The following is an 18,714-nucleotide window of genomic DNA, read 5'->3' on the forward strand; positions in this document are numbered from 1 at the left end:
GATAGAATAGAATGGAAGGAAAGGGAAATGGGGTAGAATAGAATGGAAGGAAAAGGAAATGGGATAGAATAGAATGGAAGGAAAGGGAAATGGGGTAGAATAGAATGGAAGGAACGGGAAATGGAATGTAATAGAATGGAAGGAAAGGGAAATGGAAGGAAATGGAAAATGGGGTAGAAAGGAAGACAAGTGAAATTGAAATGAATATAATGGGTTTAATGTATAGAAAGGTAAATCTGACAGAAACAAACCAAAGGGAATGGGATAAAATTTAAGGAAATGGAAATGGAATGGAAGGAAATGGAAATCGTATAAAATGGAAAGGACAGGTAAATAAGATTGAATGGAAGGAAAGGAAAGGAAATGGGAATGGAGTAGAATGGCATGGAATGAAAGGGAAATGGAATATAATTAAATGGAAAGAAGGGAAATGGGATAGAATAGAATTAATGGGAAATGTTCTAGAATGAAATGGAAGGAAAGGGAAATGGGATTGAATGGAATGGACAGAAAAAGGAAACGGTATAGGATGGAAGCAAAGGGAATGTACCGGTACAGAGTCAATGTGGAGGCTATATACCGGGGGTGCCAGTACATGCCCATTTATTTGTCGCATTTGATTCAGAAAAACACCAGTTCCAACTCGCCCAACATGACTACAAATTATATAAAAAGTTACCTGTAAACTTGGTCCAAACATTTCAAACAACTTTACTAATCCAACTTTAGGTATTTTAAAACGTAAATAATCAATCAAATTTAAGACGAAATATTCTGTGTTCAATTGCGGATAAAATGAAAGTGGAGCGAGCCCCAGGTCGTGTGCCCCAAACAAAACAGTCCACTTGGCTCGACACCCAGAAACGAAAGGGCTACTTCTTCATTATTCAAAAGAAAAATATCAACCAATTTCTAAAGACTGTTGACATCTAGTGGAAGCCATAGGAACTGCAACCAGATGCCTCAGAAATTTCGATTCCCATAGAAAACAAATTGAAAACACAGTCACCTCAAAAAACAAAATTCCTGGATGGCTTGTCCTCGGGGTTTCGCCTGCCAAATAAGTTCTGTTATACTCACAGGCATAATTTGAACAGTTTTATAAACTTTAGAGTGTTTTCTATCCAAATATACCATTATATAAATATCCTAGCTTCTGGGCCTGAGTAGCAGGGAGTTTACTTTGGGCACGCTTTTCATCCGGATGTGAAAATAGTTCCCCCTAGCCTGAAGAGGTTTTAAGGAAGCGGAAATGGAAGGAAATGGACGGAAAATAAAATGGGATAGAATAGAAGGAAAGGGAAGTGGGATAGAATGGAAGGACAGGTAAATGGGATAGAGAGGAATGGAATGGAAGGATAGGGGAATGGGATCAAATGGAAGGAAAGGGAAATGGGAGTGAATGGAATCAAAATAAATGGGATGGAATGGCATGAAATGAATGGGAAATGGGATAGAATCGAAGGAAAGGGAAATGGATATAATGAAAGGAAACGGAAATGGAATGGACGGAAAATGAAATTGGAAATAATTGAATGGAAAGAAATGTGATAGAATGGCGTAACAGCATTTCCCACAGAAATGGGATAAAATGGTGGGAAAGGGAAATGGGATTGATTGGAAGAAACGGGACTGAGTTAGAACGCAAGGGAAAGGAAACAGGATAGAATGGAAGGAAATGGAAATGGAACGGAAGGAAAGGGAAATGGGTTAGAATGGAAGGGAAATAGGATAGGTTGGAAGGGAAATAGGATAGGTTGGAAGGAAAATAGGATAGGTTGGAAGGGAAATGGAATAGAATGGAAGGGAAATGGGATAGGTTGGAAGGGAAATAGGATAGATTGGAAGGGAAATAGGATAGGTTGGAAGGGAAATAGGATAGGTTGGAAGGGAAATAGGATAGGTTGGAAGGGAAATGGGATAGGTTGGAAGGGAAATGGGATAGGTTGGAAGGGAAATGGGATAGGTTGGAAGGGAGATGGGTTAGAATGGAAGGGAAATAGGATAGGTTGGAAGGGAAATGGAATAGAATGGAAGGGAAATGGGATAGGTTGGAAGGGAAATAGGATAGGTTGGAAGGGAAATAGGATAGGTTGGAAGGGAAATAGGATAGGTTGGAAGGGAAATGGGATAGGTTGCAAGGGAAATGGGATAGGTTGGAAGGGAGATGGGTTAGAATGGAAGGGAAATAGGATAGGTTGGAAGGGAAATAGGATAGTTTGGAAGGGAAATGGGATAGATTGGAAGGGAAATAGGATAGGTTGGAAGGGAAATGGGATAGGTTGGAAGGGAAATGGGATAGGTTGGAAGGGAAATGGGATAGGTTGGAAGGGAAATGGATTAGAATGGAAGGGAAATGGGATAGATTGGAAGGGAAATGGAATAGAATGGAAGGGAAATGGGATAGATTGGAAGGGAAATGGAATAGAATGGAAGGGAAATGGGATAGAATGGAAGGGAAATGTGATAGGTTGGAAGGGAAATGGAATAGAATGGAAGGGAAATGGGATAGATTGGAAGGGAAATGTAATAGAATGGAAGGGAAATGGAATAGATTGGAAGGGAAATGGAATAGAATGGAAGGGAAATGGGATAGAATGGAAGGGAAATGGGATAGGTTGGAAGGGAAATGGAATAGAATGGAAGGGAAATGGGATAGATTGGAAGAAAAGGGGATTGGTTAGAATGGAAGGAAAAGGAAACAGGATAGAATGGAAGTAAATGGTAATGGAATGGAAGGAAAGAAAAATTGGATAGAATGGAAGGGATCGGCCTCAGCCGGATCGTCAGGCTCCCACACCTCTGCCGGATGGAAGGTTTCTTCCTAAGTCCCGCCTTTCAAGGGAGTTTTTCCTAGCCACTGTGCTTCTAGATCTGCATTGATTGGTGTTTGGGGTTTTAGGCTGGATTTCTGTATAAGCACTTTGTTACATCTGCTGATGTAAAAAGGGCTTTATGAATACATTTGAGCCCTTCACTGGAGCCCTATTACAAACTTCACATGGCACTGCCTGAAACTAAATCCCCTACTGGTCGTGACAAGAAAAAAAAACTGTCTTGAGTTTTTCTTCTGCACTGTTCAACCAATCCAGTAAATGTTGAGGAGGAGTTAAGATGGAGTGTCGCCTTGCTAACACCTAAAAGCTCAATTTTCCCTGAAAAACAAAACACCCGGTTGGTGGGCAAAGGCTAGCCAATTATAAACATCTGCAGCCCCTCCCAAAATCCCCCAGTTACAACTACACTGCTAAACACAGTATCACAACACCAAAGAAAAGACACATAAAATGTTTTACTATTGGCATGGCAAAGTTAATGTAGTTCTAAAACGTAGATGAAGAACAACAGTTTTGTTGTAAAGTATGTCAATCTTTTCATTTGTGTATGTTAGGAGACCGGTGTCTGACTGACTGCCTGGAGACGTATTCCTCTGGGGTGTACGAGGGTCTGTGTAACATCACACTTGACCGACCTCTGATCTCTGAGAAGCTGAAGGCTGAACTCAACCCTCTAGTCATCACCATCCTGTCAGCCTCCTCCCTGCCATCATCCCCTGTCCCCTTCCATGTCTTAGAGGTAATATACCCCAACTCTTGACCTCTAACATGACCCTCCCAGCCTGCCCCCTTCCACACACTGTAGGTACTAACACTACACTGTCTCAGCTGACCCCAAACATCCTTTCCTCTTCTACTACATCTTCTGTCAGGAGAAGTGTGTGCCAGTGTACTGCCAGTACCAGTTCCATAACACGTCTAAGCACCGGACCAAAGGCCAGGAACACAGGACTAACGTTTACTTCAATGACGTCAATGTCATCATGACAGGTGGAGCACTGTCAAACATGCCCTTAAGAATTTGTTTACTGTCACTATTCATATCATCGCTATCGCTAAATGCAGTTATCGCTTTATCTATCATTAGCTCTAAAGCTATCGCTAAAGCTAATGTTACTGCTACAGCTATTACTAAATCTGTCTATTGTTGGAGCTTTTATTATTGCTAGCTCTACCTAATCCAGGCTTGCTAAGTCCCGGGGAGCTGTTGGAGGTCCTGCGAGGTCCTCCGCTGGAGATTGAGGTCCACGACAGAGACAGGAAGTTAGAGAAGGTGTCGACCAGCCCCGCCCTGTTTGGGACATATCCCAATGATGACAAGCTAAGCAGTGTCGTCCCTGTCTCTGGGAAACGGACCAATCACCACCCCTTCAGAGAGAACAGCAAACACTATGACCCCTGTGGCCTCGCCAAGCTTAACCTCAACGACCTGCTACAAGGACAGAGGAGTCTGAAGGTGAAGCTAGCATTGATCAAGGAAAAACAAGACTGTTCACTGTTTTTATTGTCACGTGCACAAGTACAGTGAAATGCCTTTCTAGCTCTTTCCCAAGGAAGCAGTAATCAATATCACAATATAACAACATTGCTTTGACTCAGATTTTGTGCTACTCACTTAAACCTCAGTGGGAAAATTGTGGCAGACATTTGTCATTTTTCTAGTACATTCCTCCATCTTTCTTTTCAGCATCAGTACCAGTTGGATGGGAATATTTAGTGTTCTTTCCCATTCCATGACCAGGTGAACCTGCCGATCCGCTGTTCTCCACCGCCCCAGCTGTTGAGTAGTGAGAGGAGTGACTGGGAGAGAAAAATGGCCTCCATGCCAGGGACAGAAGGGGTGGATGGGCAAGAGCAACAGCCTGGACACTACTTTGATGCAAATTCACAGCTCAAGGTATAGTAGTAGTAGAATAGTAGAAGTAGTAGTAGTAGTAGTAGCAGTAGTAGTAGTGGTGGTAGTATTAGTAGTAGTGGTAGAATTAATATTAGTAATAATAGTAGTAGTGGTAGTAATAGTAGTAGTACTAATAGTAGTAATAGTAGTCTTAATAGTAGTAATAGTAGTGGTAGTAGTAGTGGTGGTGGTAGTAGTAGTACTAGTAGTAGTGGTAGTAGTAGTAGTAGTAGTAGTAGTGGTAGAAGTAGTAGTATTAATGGTAGTAGCAGTAGTAGTAGTAGTGGTAGTAATATTAATAGTTGTATTGTTAGTAATGGTAGTAGTAGTAGTAGTGGTAGTAGTATTAATAGTAGTAGTGGTAGTAGTATTAATAGTAGTAGTGGTAGTAGTGGTAGTAGTATTAATAGTAGTGGTAGTAGTAGTGGTAGTAATAGTAGTGGTATTAGTAGTGGTAGTAGTAGTATTAATAGTAGTAGTAGTAGTGGTGGTAGTAGTAGTCGTAGTGGTAGTATTGATAGTAGTAGTGGCAATAGTATTAATAGTAGTAGTGGTAGTAGGATTAATAGTAGTAGTGGTAGTAGTATTAATAGTAGTAGTGGTAGTAGTGGTAGTATGAATAGTAGTAGTGGTAGTAGTGATAGTAGTAGTGGTAGTAGTAGTAGTAGTAGTAGTAGTAGTGGTAGTAGTGGTAGTAGTATTAATAGTAGTAGTGGTAGTAGTAGTAGTAGTAGTGGTAGTAGTAGTGGTAGTAGTAGTAGTAGTAGTGGTAGTAGTATTAATAGTAGTAGCAGTGGCAGTAGTAGTAGTAGTAGTGGTAGTAATGGTAGTATTAACAGTAGTAGTGGTAGTAGTATTAATGGTAGTAGTGGTAGTAGTATTAATAGTAGTAGTGGTAGTAGTGATAGTAGTATTAATAGTAGTAGCGGTAGTAGTATTAATAGTAGTAGTGGTAGTAGTATTAATAGTAGTAGTGGTAGTAGTGGTAGTAGTATTAATAGTAGTAGTGGTAGTAGTAGTAGCAGTAGTGGTAGTAGTATTAATAGCAGTAGTGGTAGTAGTATTAATAGTAGTAGTGGTAGTAGTATTAATAGTAGTAGTGGTAGTAGTAGTAGTGGTAGTATTAATAGTAGTAGTGTTAGTAGTATTAATTGTAGTGGTAGTGGTAGTGGTAGTAGTATTAGTAGTAGTAGTGGTCGTAGTATTAATAGTAGTGGTGGTAGTAGTATTAATAGTAGTAGTGGTAGTAGTAGTAGTGGTAGTAGTGGCAGTAGTAGTAGTAGTGGCAGTGGTAGTAGTGGTAGTAGTGGTAGTATTAATAGTAGTAGTGGTAGTAGTAGTAGTAGTAGTAATAGTAGTAGTATTATTAATAGTAGTAGTGGTAGTAGTAGTGGTAGTAGTAGTAGTAGTAGTAGTGGTAGTAGTGGTAGTGGTGGTCCTATTAATATTAGTATTGGTAGTAGTAGTAGTGGTAGTATTAATAGTAGTAGTGTTAGTAGTATTAATTGTAGTGGTAGTGGTAGTGGTAGTAGTATTAGTAGTAGTAGTGGTCGTAGTATTAATAGTAGTGGTGGTAGTAGTATTAATAGTAGTAGTGGTAGTAGTAGTAGTGGTAGTAGTGGCAGTAGTAGTAGTAGTGGCAGTGGTAGTAGTGGTAGTAGTGGTAGTATTAATAGTAGTAGTGGTAGTAGTAGTAGTAGTAGTAGTAATAGTAGTAGTATTATTAATAGTAGTAGTGGTAGTATTAATAGTAGTAGTGTTAGTAGTATTAATTGTAGTGGTAGTGGTAGTGGTAGTAGTATTAGTAGTAGTAGTGGTCGTAGTATTAATAGTAGTGGTGGTAGTAGTATTAATAGTAGTAGTGGTAGTAGTAGTAGTGGTAGTAGTGGCAGTAGTAGTAGTAGTGGCAGTGGTAGTAGTGGTAGTAGTGGTAGTATTAATAGTAGTAGTGGTAGTAGTAGTAGTAGTAGTAGTAATAGTAGTAGTATTATTAATAGTAGTAGTGGTAGTAGTAGTAGTGGTAGTAGTAGTATTAATGGTAGTAGTGGTAGTAGTATTAATAGTAGTAGTGGTAGTAGTAGTAGCAGTAGTGGTAGTAGTATTAATAATAGTGGTAGTGGTAGTAGTATTAATAGTAGTAGTAGTAGTAGTGGTAGTAGTAGTAGTAGTAGTGTTAGTAGTATTAATTGTAGTAGCGGTGGTAGTGGTGGTAGTAGTATTAATAGTAGTAGTGGTAGTAGTGGTAGTAGTATTAATAATGGTAGCGGTAGTAGCAGTAGCAGTAGTGGTAGTAGTATTAATAGTAGTAGTGGTAGTAGTATTAATAGTAGTAGTGGTAGTAGTGGTAGTAGTATTAATAGTAGTAGTGGTAGTAGTATTAATAGTAGTAGTGGTAGTAGTAGTGGTAGTATTAATAGTAGTAGTGTTAGTAGTATTAATTGTAGTAGCGGTGGTAGTGGTGGTAGTATTATTAGTCGTAGTGGTAGTAGTAGTAGTGGTAGTAGTATTAATAGTAGTAGTGGTGGTAGTGGTAGTAGTATTAATAGTAGTAGTGGTAGTAGTATTAATAGTAGTGGTGCTAGTAGTGGTAGTAGTATTAATAGTAGTAGTGGTAGTAGTGCTAGTAGTAGTGGTAGTGGTAGTAGTAGTGGTAGTAGTAGTAGTAGTAGTGGTAGTAGTGGTAGTGGTAGAAGTCGTAGTGGTAGTAGTCGTAGTGGTAGTCCCATTAATAGTAGTAGTGGTAGTAGTATTAATAGTAGTATTGGTAGTAGTATTAATAGCAGTAGTGGTAGTAGTGGTAGTAGTATTAATAGTAGTAGTGGTAGTAATAGTAGCAGTAGTGGCAGTAGTATTAATAGTAGTAGTGGTAGTAGTATTAATCGTAGTTGTGGTACTAGTAGTAGTGATAGTATTAATAGTAGTAGTGGTCGTAGTATTAATTGTAGTAGCGGTGGTAGTGGTAGTAGTATTAATAGTAGTTGTAGTAGTGGTAGTATTAATAGTAGTAGTGGTAGTAGTATTAATAGTAGTAGTGGTGGTAGTGGTAGTAGTAGTAATAGTAGTAGTGGTAGTAGTATTAATAGTAGTGGTGCTAGTAGTGGTAGTAGTATTACTAGTAGTAGTGGTAGTAGTGGTAGTAGTAGTGGTAGTAGTAGTAGTGGTAGTAGTATTAATAGTAGTAGTAGTAGTAGTATTAGTGGTAGTTGTATTAATAGTGGTGGTAGTATTAATAGTAGTAGTGGTGGTATTGGTAGTAGTATTAATAGTAGTAGTGGTAGTAGTATTAATAGTAGTAGTGGTAGTAATAGTAGTAGTGGTGGTAGAATTAGTGGTAGTAGTAGTGGTAGTAGTAGTAGTAGTAGTGGTAGTAGTGGTAGTGGTAGAAGTCATAGTGGTAGTAGTCGTAGTGGTAGTCCTATTAATAGTAGTAGTGGTAGTAGTATTAATAGTAGTATATGTAGTAGTATTAATAGTAGTGGTGCTAGTAGTGGTAGTAGTATTAATAGTAGTAGTGGTAGTAGTGCTAGTAGTAGTGGTAGTAGTAGTAGTAGTAGTAGTGGTAGTAGTAGTGGTAGTAGTAGTAGTAGTAGTGATAGTAGTGGTAGTGGTAGAAGTCGTAGTGGTAGTAGTCGTAGTGGTAGTCCTATTAATAGTAATAGTGGTAGTAGTAGTAGCAGTAGTGGTAGTAGTATTAATAGTAGTAGTGGTACTAGTAGTAGTGGTAGTATTAATAGTAGTAGTGGTAGTAGTATTAATTGTAGTAGCGGTGGTAGTGGTAGTAGTATTAATAGTAGTAGTAGTAGTGGTAGTATTAATAGTGGTAGTGGTAGTAGTATTAATAGTAGTAGTGGTGGTAGTGGTAGTAGTATTAATAGTAGTAGTGGTAGTAGTATTAATAGTAGTGGTGCTAGTAGTAGTGGTAGTAGTAGTAGTGGTAGTAGTATTAATAGTAGTAGTGGTGGTAGTGGTAGTAGTATTAATAGTAGTAGTGGTAGTAGTAGTAGCAGTAGTGGTAGTAGTGGTAGTGGTGGTCCTATTAATATTAGTAATGGTAGTAGTATTAATGGTAGTAGTGGTAGTAGTATTAATAGTAGTAGTGGTAGTAGTAGTAGCAGTAGTGGTAGTAGTATTAATAATAGTGGTAGTGGTAGTAGTATTAATAGTAGTAGTAGTAGTAGTGGTAGTAGTAGTAGTAGTAGTGTTAGTAGTATTAATTGTAGTAGCGGTGGTAGTGGTGGTAGTAGTATTAATAGTAGTAGTGGTAGTAGTGGTAGTAGTATTAATAATGGTAGTGGTAGTAGCAGTAGCAGTAGTGGTAGTAGTATTAATAGTAGTAGTGGTAGTAGTATTAATAGTAGTAGTGGTAGTAGTAGTGGTAGTATTAATAGTAGTAGTGTTAGTAGTATTAATTGTAGTAGCGGTGGTAGTGGTGGTAGTATTATTAGTCGTAGTGGTAGTAGTAGTAGTGGTAGTAGTATTAATAGTAGTAGTGGTGGTAGTGGTAGTAGTATTAATAGTAGTAGTGGTAGTAGTATTAATAGTAGTGGTGCTAGTAGTGGTAGTAGTATTAATAGTAGTAGTGGTAGTAGTGCTAGTAGTAGTAGTAGTGGTAGTAGTAGTGGTAGTAGTAGTAGTAGTAGTGGTAGTAGTGGTAGTGGTAGAAGTCGTAGTGGTAGTAGTCGTAGTGGTAGTCCCATTAATAGTAGTAGTATTAATAGTAGTATTGGTAGTAGTATTAATAGCAGTAGTGGTAGTAGTGGTAGTAGTATTAATAGTAGTAGTGGTAGTAATAGTAGCAGTAGTGGCAGTAGTATTAATAGTAGTAGTGGTAGTAGTATTAATCGTAGTTGTGGTACTAGTAGTAGTGATAGTATTAATAGTAGTAGTGGTAGTAGTATTAATTGTAGTAGCGGTGGTAGTGGTAGTAGTATTAATAGTAGTTGTAGTAGTGGTAGTATTAATAGTAGTAGTGGTAGTAGTATTAATAGTAGTAGTGGTGGTAGTGGTAGTAGTATTAATAGTAGTAGTGGTAGTAGTATTAATAGTAGTGGTGCTAGTAGTGGTAGTAGTATTACTAGTAGTAGTGGTAGTAGTGGTAGTAGTAGTGGTAGTAGTAGTAGTGGTAGTAGTATTAATAGTAGTAGTAGTAGTAGTATTAGTGGTAGTTGTATTAATAGTAGTAGTGGTAGTAGTATTAATAGTAGTAGTGGTGGTAGTGGTAGTAGTATTAATAGTAGTAGTGGTAGTAGTATTAATAGTAGTAGTGGTAGTAGTAGTAGTAGTGGTGGTAGTAGTAGTGGTAGTAGTAGTGCTAGTAGTAGTAGTAGTAGTGGTAGTAGTGGTAGTGGTAGAAGTCATAGTGGTAGTAGTCGTAGTGGTAGTCCTATTAATAGTAGTAGTGGTAGTAGTATTAATAGTAGTATTGGTAGTAGTATTAATAGTAGTGGTGCTAGTAGTGGTAGTAGTATTAATAGTAGTAGTGGTAGTAGTGCTAGTAGTAGTGGTAGTAGTAGTAGTAGTAGTAGTGGTAGTAGTAGTGGTAGTAGTAGTAGTAGTAGTGGTAGTAGTGGTAGTGGTAGAAGTCGTAGTGGTAGTAGTCGTAGTGGTAGTCCTATTAATAGTAATAGTGGTAGTAGTAGTAGCAGTAGTGGTAGTTGTATTAATAGTAGTAGTGGTACTAGTAGTAGTGGTAGTATTAATAGTAGTAGTGGTAGTAGTATTAATTGTAGTAGCGGTGGTAGTGGTAGTAGTATTAATAGTAGTAGTAGTAGTGGTAGTATTAATAGTAGTAGTGGTAGTAGTATTAATAGTAGTAGTGGTGGTAGTGGTAGTAGTATTAATAGTAGTAGTGGTAGTAGTATTAATAGTAGTGGTGCTAGTAGTAGTGGTAGTAGTGGTAGTAGTAGTAGTGGTAGTAGTATTAATAGTAGTAGTGGTGGTAGTGGTAGTAGTATTAATAGTAGTAGTGGTAGTAGCATTAATAGTAGTAGTGGTAGTAGTAGTAGTAGTGGTAGTAGTAGTAGTTTATTGATCCCAACTTGGGAAATTGATTGATTTATTGATTTAGGTGCATGTGGAGATTGCCTGTCCTCTGACGGGAGGAGGTGGGGCCAGTGACCGGGCATGGGAGTGCCCGTTCGGACGCATCATATACCTGTTCAAGTACGCTAATGTCCCGGTGATGTCACGGCTTAGGGCGGAGCTACTAAGGATCAATGCTGTGGCGTTCCATCTGGAGGACCAATCAGAGGAGACTGTGGAGCGGGCATTGTCGTGTTACAAGATGGCGGCGCCGGAGAGGGAGAGCCGTGACTTGGACGTGGTGACGGGGTTCCACCTGCTAGATAAACAAATCCACCTTTTTGTTCTGGAAGGACTGAAACATAAAGGTGTCAGGAGACTCTGGGAGACAGTCTCCATACAGTAAGTTATATAGAGACTGTCTCCATACAGTAGTTATATAGAGACTGTCTCCATACAGTAAGTTATATAGAGACTGTCTCCATACAGTAAGTTATATAGAGACTGTCTCCATACAGTAAGTTATATAGAGACTGTCTCCATACAGTAAGATATATAGAGACTGTCTCCATACAGTAGTTATATAGAGACTGTCTCCATACAGTAAGTTATATAGAGACTGTCTCCATACAGTAGTTATATAGAGACTGTCTCCATACAGTAAGTTATATAGAGACTGTCTCCATACAGTAAGTTATATAGAGACTGTCTCCATACAGTAAGATATATAGAGTTATAAAGTTATATAGAGAGTCTCCATATAATAAGATATATATATATATATATATAGACTGTCCCCATACATTAAGATGTATATAGACGGTCTCTATACAGTACGTTACATATATAGACTGTCCCCATACATTAAGATGTATATAGATGGTCTCTATACAGTACGTTACATATATAGACGGTCTCTATACAGTACGTTACATATATAGACTGTCCCCATACATTAAGATGTATATAGATGGTCTCTATACAGTACGTTACATATATAGACTGTCCCCATACATTGAGATGTACATAGACTGTCTCCATACAGTACATTACACTGCCTCCATACAGTAAGTTATATATATAGACTATCCCCATATAGTAAGTAGTAGTACAGTAAGACATATATATATAGTGCCTTGCGAAAGTATTCGGCCCCCTTGAACTTTGCGACCTTTTGCCACATTTCAGGCTTCAAACATAAAGATATAAAACTGTATTTTTTTGTGAAGAATCAACAACAAGTGGGACACAATCATGAAGTGGAACGACATTTATTGGATATTTCAAAGTTTTTTAACAAATCAAAAACTGAAAAATTGGGCGTGCAAAATTATTCAGCCCCTTTACTTTCAATGCAGCAAACTCTCTCCAGAAGTTCAGTGAGGATCTCTGAATGATCCAACGTTGACCTAAATGACTAATGAGGATAAATACAATCCACCTGTGTGTAATCAAGTCTCCGTATAAATGCACCTGCACTGTGATAGTCTCAGGGGTCCGTTAAAAGCGCAGAGAGCATCATGAAGAACAAGGAACACACCAGGCAGGTCCGAGATACTGTTGTGAAGAAGTTTAAAGCCGGATTTGGATACAAAAAGGTTTCCCAAGCTTTAAACATCCCTTGGAGCACTGTGCAAGCGATAATATTGAAATGGAAGGAGTATCAGACCACTGCAAATCTACCAAGACCTGGCCGTCCCTCTAAACTTTCAGCTCATACAAGGAGAAGACCGATCAGAGATGCAGCCAAGAGGCCCATGATCACTCTGGATGAACTGCAGAGATCTACAGCTGAGGTGGGAGACTCTGTCCATAGGACAACAATCAGTCGTATATTGCACAAATCTGGCCTTTATGGAAGAGTGGCAAGAAGATATCCATAAAAAGTGTTGTTTAAAGTTTGCCAGAAGCCACCTGGGAGACACACCAAACATGTGGAAGAAGGTGCTCAGGTCAGATGAAACCAAAATTTAACTTTTTGGCAACAATGCAAAATGTTATGTTTGGCGTAAAAGCAACACAGCTGAACACACCATCCCCACTGTCAAACATGGTGGTGGCAGCATCATGGTTTGGGCCTGCTTTTCTTCAGCAGGGACAGGGAAGATGGTTAAAATTGATGGGAAGATGGATGGAGCCAAATACAGGACCATTCTGGAAGAAAACCTGATGGAGTCTGCAAAAGACCTGTCACGTTTCTTCAAAATCGAACCCAGAAGCAGACCAGGACAAGGAGAGTAGGAAGAAGGTGAGTATTTATTTACAAGTGAATGGGTAGATATATCCAGGTGGCGTAGCGGGCAGTGGTGGTGAGTTGATGGGAGTAAATAGGTGGATCCAATGGGGAAGCGGAATCCTCCGACGACCAGGCGGGAATGGGGTAAATGATCCGGGTGAGTAACTGAAGACAGAACAAACGGAGGTAAGTTTAAGGCAAGCAATACGTTAACATTTTTTTTTTTTTAAATTCTATCCAACTTGAGGCTGATACTATGGCACAACATACTGTTCATGGCTAACGATCTGGCAGGGAATGGATGTCAGGTCCGGGCTTATGAAGAGGAGAGATGATGATCAGGACCAGGTGTGCAGATAGCTGATGGGATACAGGTGCGGGTAATCAGAACTCCCAACTGGCTACATTGCCCGGCAACCAGACAGGGTGCGTTCCAGGACGCCGGAAAAAACACTCCAGTACAGAACACAGGCAAAAACAGACTCAGGAACCGGGATTCGTGACAAGACCTGAGACTGGGACGGAGATTTGTCTTCCAACAAGACAATGATCCAAAACATAAAGCAAAATTTTGCACGCCCAATTTTTCAGTTTTTGATTTGTTAAAAAAGTTTGAAATATCCAATAAATGTCCACTTCATGATTGTGTCCCACTTGTTGTTGATTCTTCACAAAAAATACAGTTTTATATCTTTATGTTTGAAGCCTGAAATGTGGCAAAAGGTCGCAAAGTTCAAGGGGGCCGAATACTTTCGCAAGGCACTGTATATATATATATATATATATATATATATATATATACACTGCTCAAAAAATAATAAAGGGAACACTAAAATAACACATCCTAGATCTGAATGAATTAAATATTCTTATTAAATACTTTTTTCTTTACATAGTTGAATGTGCTGACAACAAAACAACAAAAACAAAAATGATCAATGGAAATCAAATTTATCAACCCATGGAAGGTCTGGATTTGGAGTCACACTCAAACCACACTACAGGCTGATCCAACTTTGATGTGATGTCCTTAAAACAAGTCAAAATGAGGCCCAGTAGTGTGTGTGGCCTCCACGTGCCTGTATGACCTCCCTACAATGCCTGGGCATGCTCCTGATGAGGTGGCGGATGGTCTCCTGAGGGATCTCCTCCCAGACCTGGACTAAAGCGAGACATGATGTCCCAGATGTGCTCAATTGGATTCAGGTCTGGGGAACGGGTGGGCCAGTCCATAGCATCAATGCCTTCCTCTTGCAGGAACTGCTGACACACTCCAGCCACATGAGGTCTAGCATTGTCTTGCATTAGGAGGAACCCAGAGCAATTTGCCAATCTTGGTGTTCTCTGGCAAATGCCAAACGTCCTGCACGGTGTTGGGCTGTAAGCACAACCCCCACCTGTGGACGTCGGGCCCTCATACCAGCCTCATGGAGTCTGTTTCTGACCTTTTGAGCAGACACATGCACATTTGTGGCCTGCTGGATGTAATTTTGCAGGGCTCTGGCAGTGCTCCTCCTGCTCCTCCTTGCACAAAGGCGGAGGTAGCGGTCCTGCTGCTGGGTTGTTGCCCTCCTACGGCCTCCTCCACGTCTCCTGATATACTGTTCTGTCTCCTGGTAGCGCCTCCATGCTCTGGACACTACGCTGACAGACACAGCTCGCATTGATGTGCCATCCTGGATGAGCTGCACTACCTGAGCCACTTGTGTGGGTTGTAGACTCCATCTCATGCTACCACTAGAGTGAAAGCACCGCCAGCATTCAAAAGTGACCAAAACATCAGCCAGGAAGCATAGGAACTGAGAAGTGGTCTGTAGAACCACTCCTTTATTGGGGGTGTCTTGCTAATTGCCTATAATTTCCACCTGTTGTCTATTCCATTTGCACAACAGCATGTGAAATGTATTGTCAATCAGTGTTGCTTCCTAAGTGGACAGTTTGATTTCACAGAAGTGTGATTGACTTGGAGTTACATTGTGTTGTTTAAGTGTTTGAGCAGTGTATATATATAGACTGTCCCCATACATTAAGATGTACATAGACTGTCTCCATACAGTAAGTTAGACTGTCTCCATACAGTAAGATACATATATAGACTGTCCCCATACATTGAGATGTATATAGACTGTCTCCATACAGTAAGTTAGACTGTCTCCATACAGTAAGTTATATATAGACAGTCCCCATACATTACGATGTATATAGACTGTCTCAATACAGTAAGTTTTTTATATATATATACACTGTCTCCATACAGTAAGTTAGACTGTCTCCATACAGCAAGATATATAGACACTGTCTTCATACAGTAAGATATATCAAATCAAATTTTATTGATCACATGCATGCGCCGAATACAACAGGTGTAGTTTTTACTGTGAAATATTTCCTTACAAGCCCTTAACCAACAGTGCAGTTCAATAAATAGAGTTAATGAAATATTTACTGAATAAACTAAAAATAAATCTAATCAATCAATAAGTAACACAATACATCTACATAGTAATAATGGGGCTGTATACAGGGGGTACCGATACTGAGTCAATGTGCGGGGCTATAGGTTAGTCGAGGTAATTTGTAAAGTGACTATATATACAGTCGTGGCCAAAAGTTTTGAGAATGACACAAATATACATTTTCAAAGTCTGCTGCCTCAGTTTGTATGATGGAAATTTGCATATACTCCAGAATGTTATCAAGAGTGATCCCTCTTTGCCATGCAAATGAACTGAATCCCCCAAAAACATTTCCACTGCATTTCAGCCCTACCACAAAAGGACCAGCTGACATCATGTCAGTATTCTCTCGTTGACCAAGATGTGAGTGTTGACAAGGACAAGGCTGGAGATCACTCTGTCATGCTGATAGAGTTTGAATAACAGACTGGAAGCTTCAAAAGGAGGGTGGTGCTTGTTCTTCCTCTGTCAAGCATGGTTACCTGCAAGGAAACACGTGCCGTCATCATTGATTTGCACAAAAAGGGCTTCACAGGCAAGGATATTGCTGCCAGTAAGATTGCACCTAAATCAACCATTTATCGGATCATCAAGAACTTCAAGGAGAGCGGTTCAATTGTTGTCAAGATGGCTTCAGGATGCCCAAGAAAGTCCAGCAAGCGCCAGGACTATCTCCTAAAGTTGATTCAGCTGCAGGATCGGGGCACCACCAGTACAGAGCTTGCTCAGGAATGGCAGAAGGCAGGTGTGAGTGCATCTGCACGCACAGTGAGGCAAAGACTTTTGAAGGATGGCCTGGTGTCAAGAAGGGCAACAAAGAAGCCACTTCTCTCCAGGAAAAACATCAGGGACAGACTGATATTCTGCAAAAGGTACAGGGATTGGACTGCTGAGGACTGGGGTAAAGTCATTTTCTCTGATGAATCCCCTTTCTGATTGTTTGGGGCATCTGGAACAAAGCTTGTCCGGAGAAGAAAAGGTGAGCGCTACCATCAGTCCTGTGTCATGCCAACAGTAAAGCATCCTGAGACCATTCATGTGTGGGGTTGCTTCTCAGCCAAGGGAGTTGCTCATTCACAATTTTGCCTAAGAACACAGCTATGACTAAAGAATGGTACCAAAACATCCTCCGAGAACAACTTCTCCCAACCATCCAGGAACAGTTTGATGACAAACAATGCCTTTTCCAGCATGATGGAGCACCTTGCCATAAGGCAAAAGTAATAACTAAGTGGCCCGGGGAACAAAACATAGATATTTGGGTCCATGGCCAGGAAACTACCCAGACCTTAATCCCATTCAGAACTTGTGGTCAATCCTCAAGAGGCAGGTGGACAAACAAAACCCCTCAAATTCTGACAAACTCCAAGCATTGATTCTGCAAGAATGGGTTGCATTCGGTCAGGATGTGGCCCTGTCTCTGTCTCTGTCTCTGTCTCTGTCTCAGTGTGGTTACAGTAGGCTAACGTATGTCAATGGTTTAAGGAACAGCAGTAACATCAGGCAGGATTTAGGCTACCAACTGCCTAGCCAGTTGTAGCTCAATCTTGGGTGCAATGATCACGTTCCGGCACTGACTGACTGTGTGGAGGCTCATTAATTTAACGTTACGTTAGCCTACATCCTACACTAGTAAGTTAAAGGTATAAATTATATAGCTGTCGGCTATATTAGCCACAACTTACTCTTCTTTGTGCAGCTTCAAATGTCGAAACTGCGCCTCCGCCTGCCTCCGTCTGTAATTTTCTTCCCGCATGTTTTGCAAGTAGCAATCCGTTTTTTCTTGATGCAGCGTGGTCTTTATATACGAAAATAATAATTTTGGGTATCATCTTTCCAAGGGCTCCATCTGAATTCACCCGCCAACGTTCCTCTGCACTGCCACGCGCAACTTTTTGTAAGCTGGCACAATTTGATTGGCTGCTGTCCGATTCAAACTGTAATCCGTTAAATGAAGAGTTGATGCCCTGCACACTTATTTTAATAGCATCATTTTTAATATTGGGGCTTGGGGAGGGTGTCAGGTCGAGTCGGTTAGCGCAGTGCGCAGTGCGCGCTAACCAAGGTTGCCAGGTGCACGGTATTTCCTCCGACAAATTGGTGCGGCTGGCTTCCGGGTTGGATGAACGCTGTGTTAAGAAGCAGTGCGGCTTGGTTGGGTTGTGTAACACAAGACGCATGACTTTCAACCTTCGTCTCTCCCGAGCCCGTATGGGAGTTGTAGCGATGAGACAAGATAGTAGCTACTAAAAAAACTATTGTAGAGCACAGTTCATATTGATTATCCTTCCTTATTGTAGAGCACAGTTCATTTTGATTATCCTTCCTTATTGCAGAGCACAGTTCATATTGATTATCCTTCCTTATTGCACAGCACAGTTCATATTGATTGTTCTTATTGTAGAGCACAGTTCATATTGATTACCCTTATTGTAGAGCACAGTTCATATTGATTATCCTTCCTTATTGCAGAGCACAGTTCATATTGATTACCTTCCTTATTGCAGAGCACAGTTCATATTGATTATCCTTCCTTATTGCACAGCACAGTTCATGTTGATTATCCTTCCTTATTGCAGAGCACAGTTCATATTGATTATCCTTCCTTATTGTAGAGCACAGTTCATATTGATTATCCTTCTTTATTGTAGAGCACAGTTCATATTGATTATCCTTCCTTATTATAGAGCACAGTTCATATTGATTATCCTTCCTTATTGTCGAGCACAGTTCATATTGATTATCTTTCCTTATTGTAGAGCACAGTTCATATTGATTATCGTTCCTTATTGTAGAGCACAGTTCATATTGATTATCCTTCCTTATTGCAGAGCACAGTTCATATTGATTATCTTTCCTTATTGCACAGCACAGTTCATGTTGATTATCCTTCCTTATTGCAGAGCACAATTCATATTGATTGTTCTTATTGTAGAGCACAGTTCATATTGATTATCCTTATTGTAGAGCACAGTTCATATTGATTATCCTTCCTTATTGCAGAGCACAGTTCCTGTTGATTATCCTTCCTTATTGCAGAGCACAATTCATATTGATTGTTCTTATTGTAGAGCACAGTTCATATTGATTATCCTTATTGTAGAGCACAGTTCATATTGATTATCCTTCCTTATTGCAGAGCATAGTTCATGTTTATTATTCTTCCTTATTGCAGAGCACAGTTCATATTGATTATCTTTCCTTATTGCACAGCACAGTTCATGTTGATTATCCTTCCTTATTGCAGAGCACAATTCATATTGATTA

The 18,714-nt window shown here is 39.8% G+C and overlaps 1 protein-coding gene across 1 annotated transcript in view; it reads left to right on the forward strand.

Moving 5' to 3' along the window:
- The window catches only part of cfap92 (cilia and flagella associated protein 92 (putative)), a 144,740-nt gene that overhangs the window by 74,811 nt on the left and 51,215 nt on the right, over positions 1–18,714 (forward strand). The window contains exons 9-13 of the mRNA XM_036984381.1: positions 3,392–3,576; positions 3,710–3,827; positions 4,022–4,293; positions 4,579–4,734; positions 10,802–11,157. Coding sequence (XP_036840276.1) covers positions 3,392–3,576; positions 3,710–3,827; positions 4,022–4,293; positions 4,579–4,734; positions 10,802–11,157 — 1,087 coding nt within the window. The remainder of the gene's footprint in view (positions 1–3,391; positions 3,577–3,709; positions 3,828–4,021; positions 4,294–4,578; positions 4,735–10,801; positions 11,158–18,714) is intronic.

Source organism: Oncorhynchus mykiss, chromosome 7, assembly GCF_013265735.2.
Source record: "Oncorhynchus mykiss isolate Arlee chromosome 7, USDA_OmykA_1.1, whole genome shotgun sequence".
Classification (NCBI taxonomy): Eukaryota; Metazoa; Chordata; class Actinopteri; order Salmoniformes; family Salmonidae; genus Oncorhynchus; species Oncorhynchus mykiss.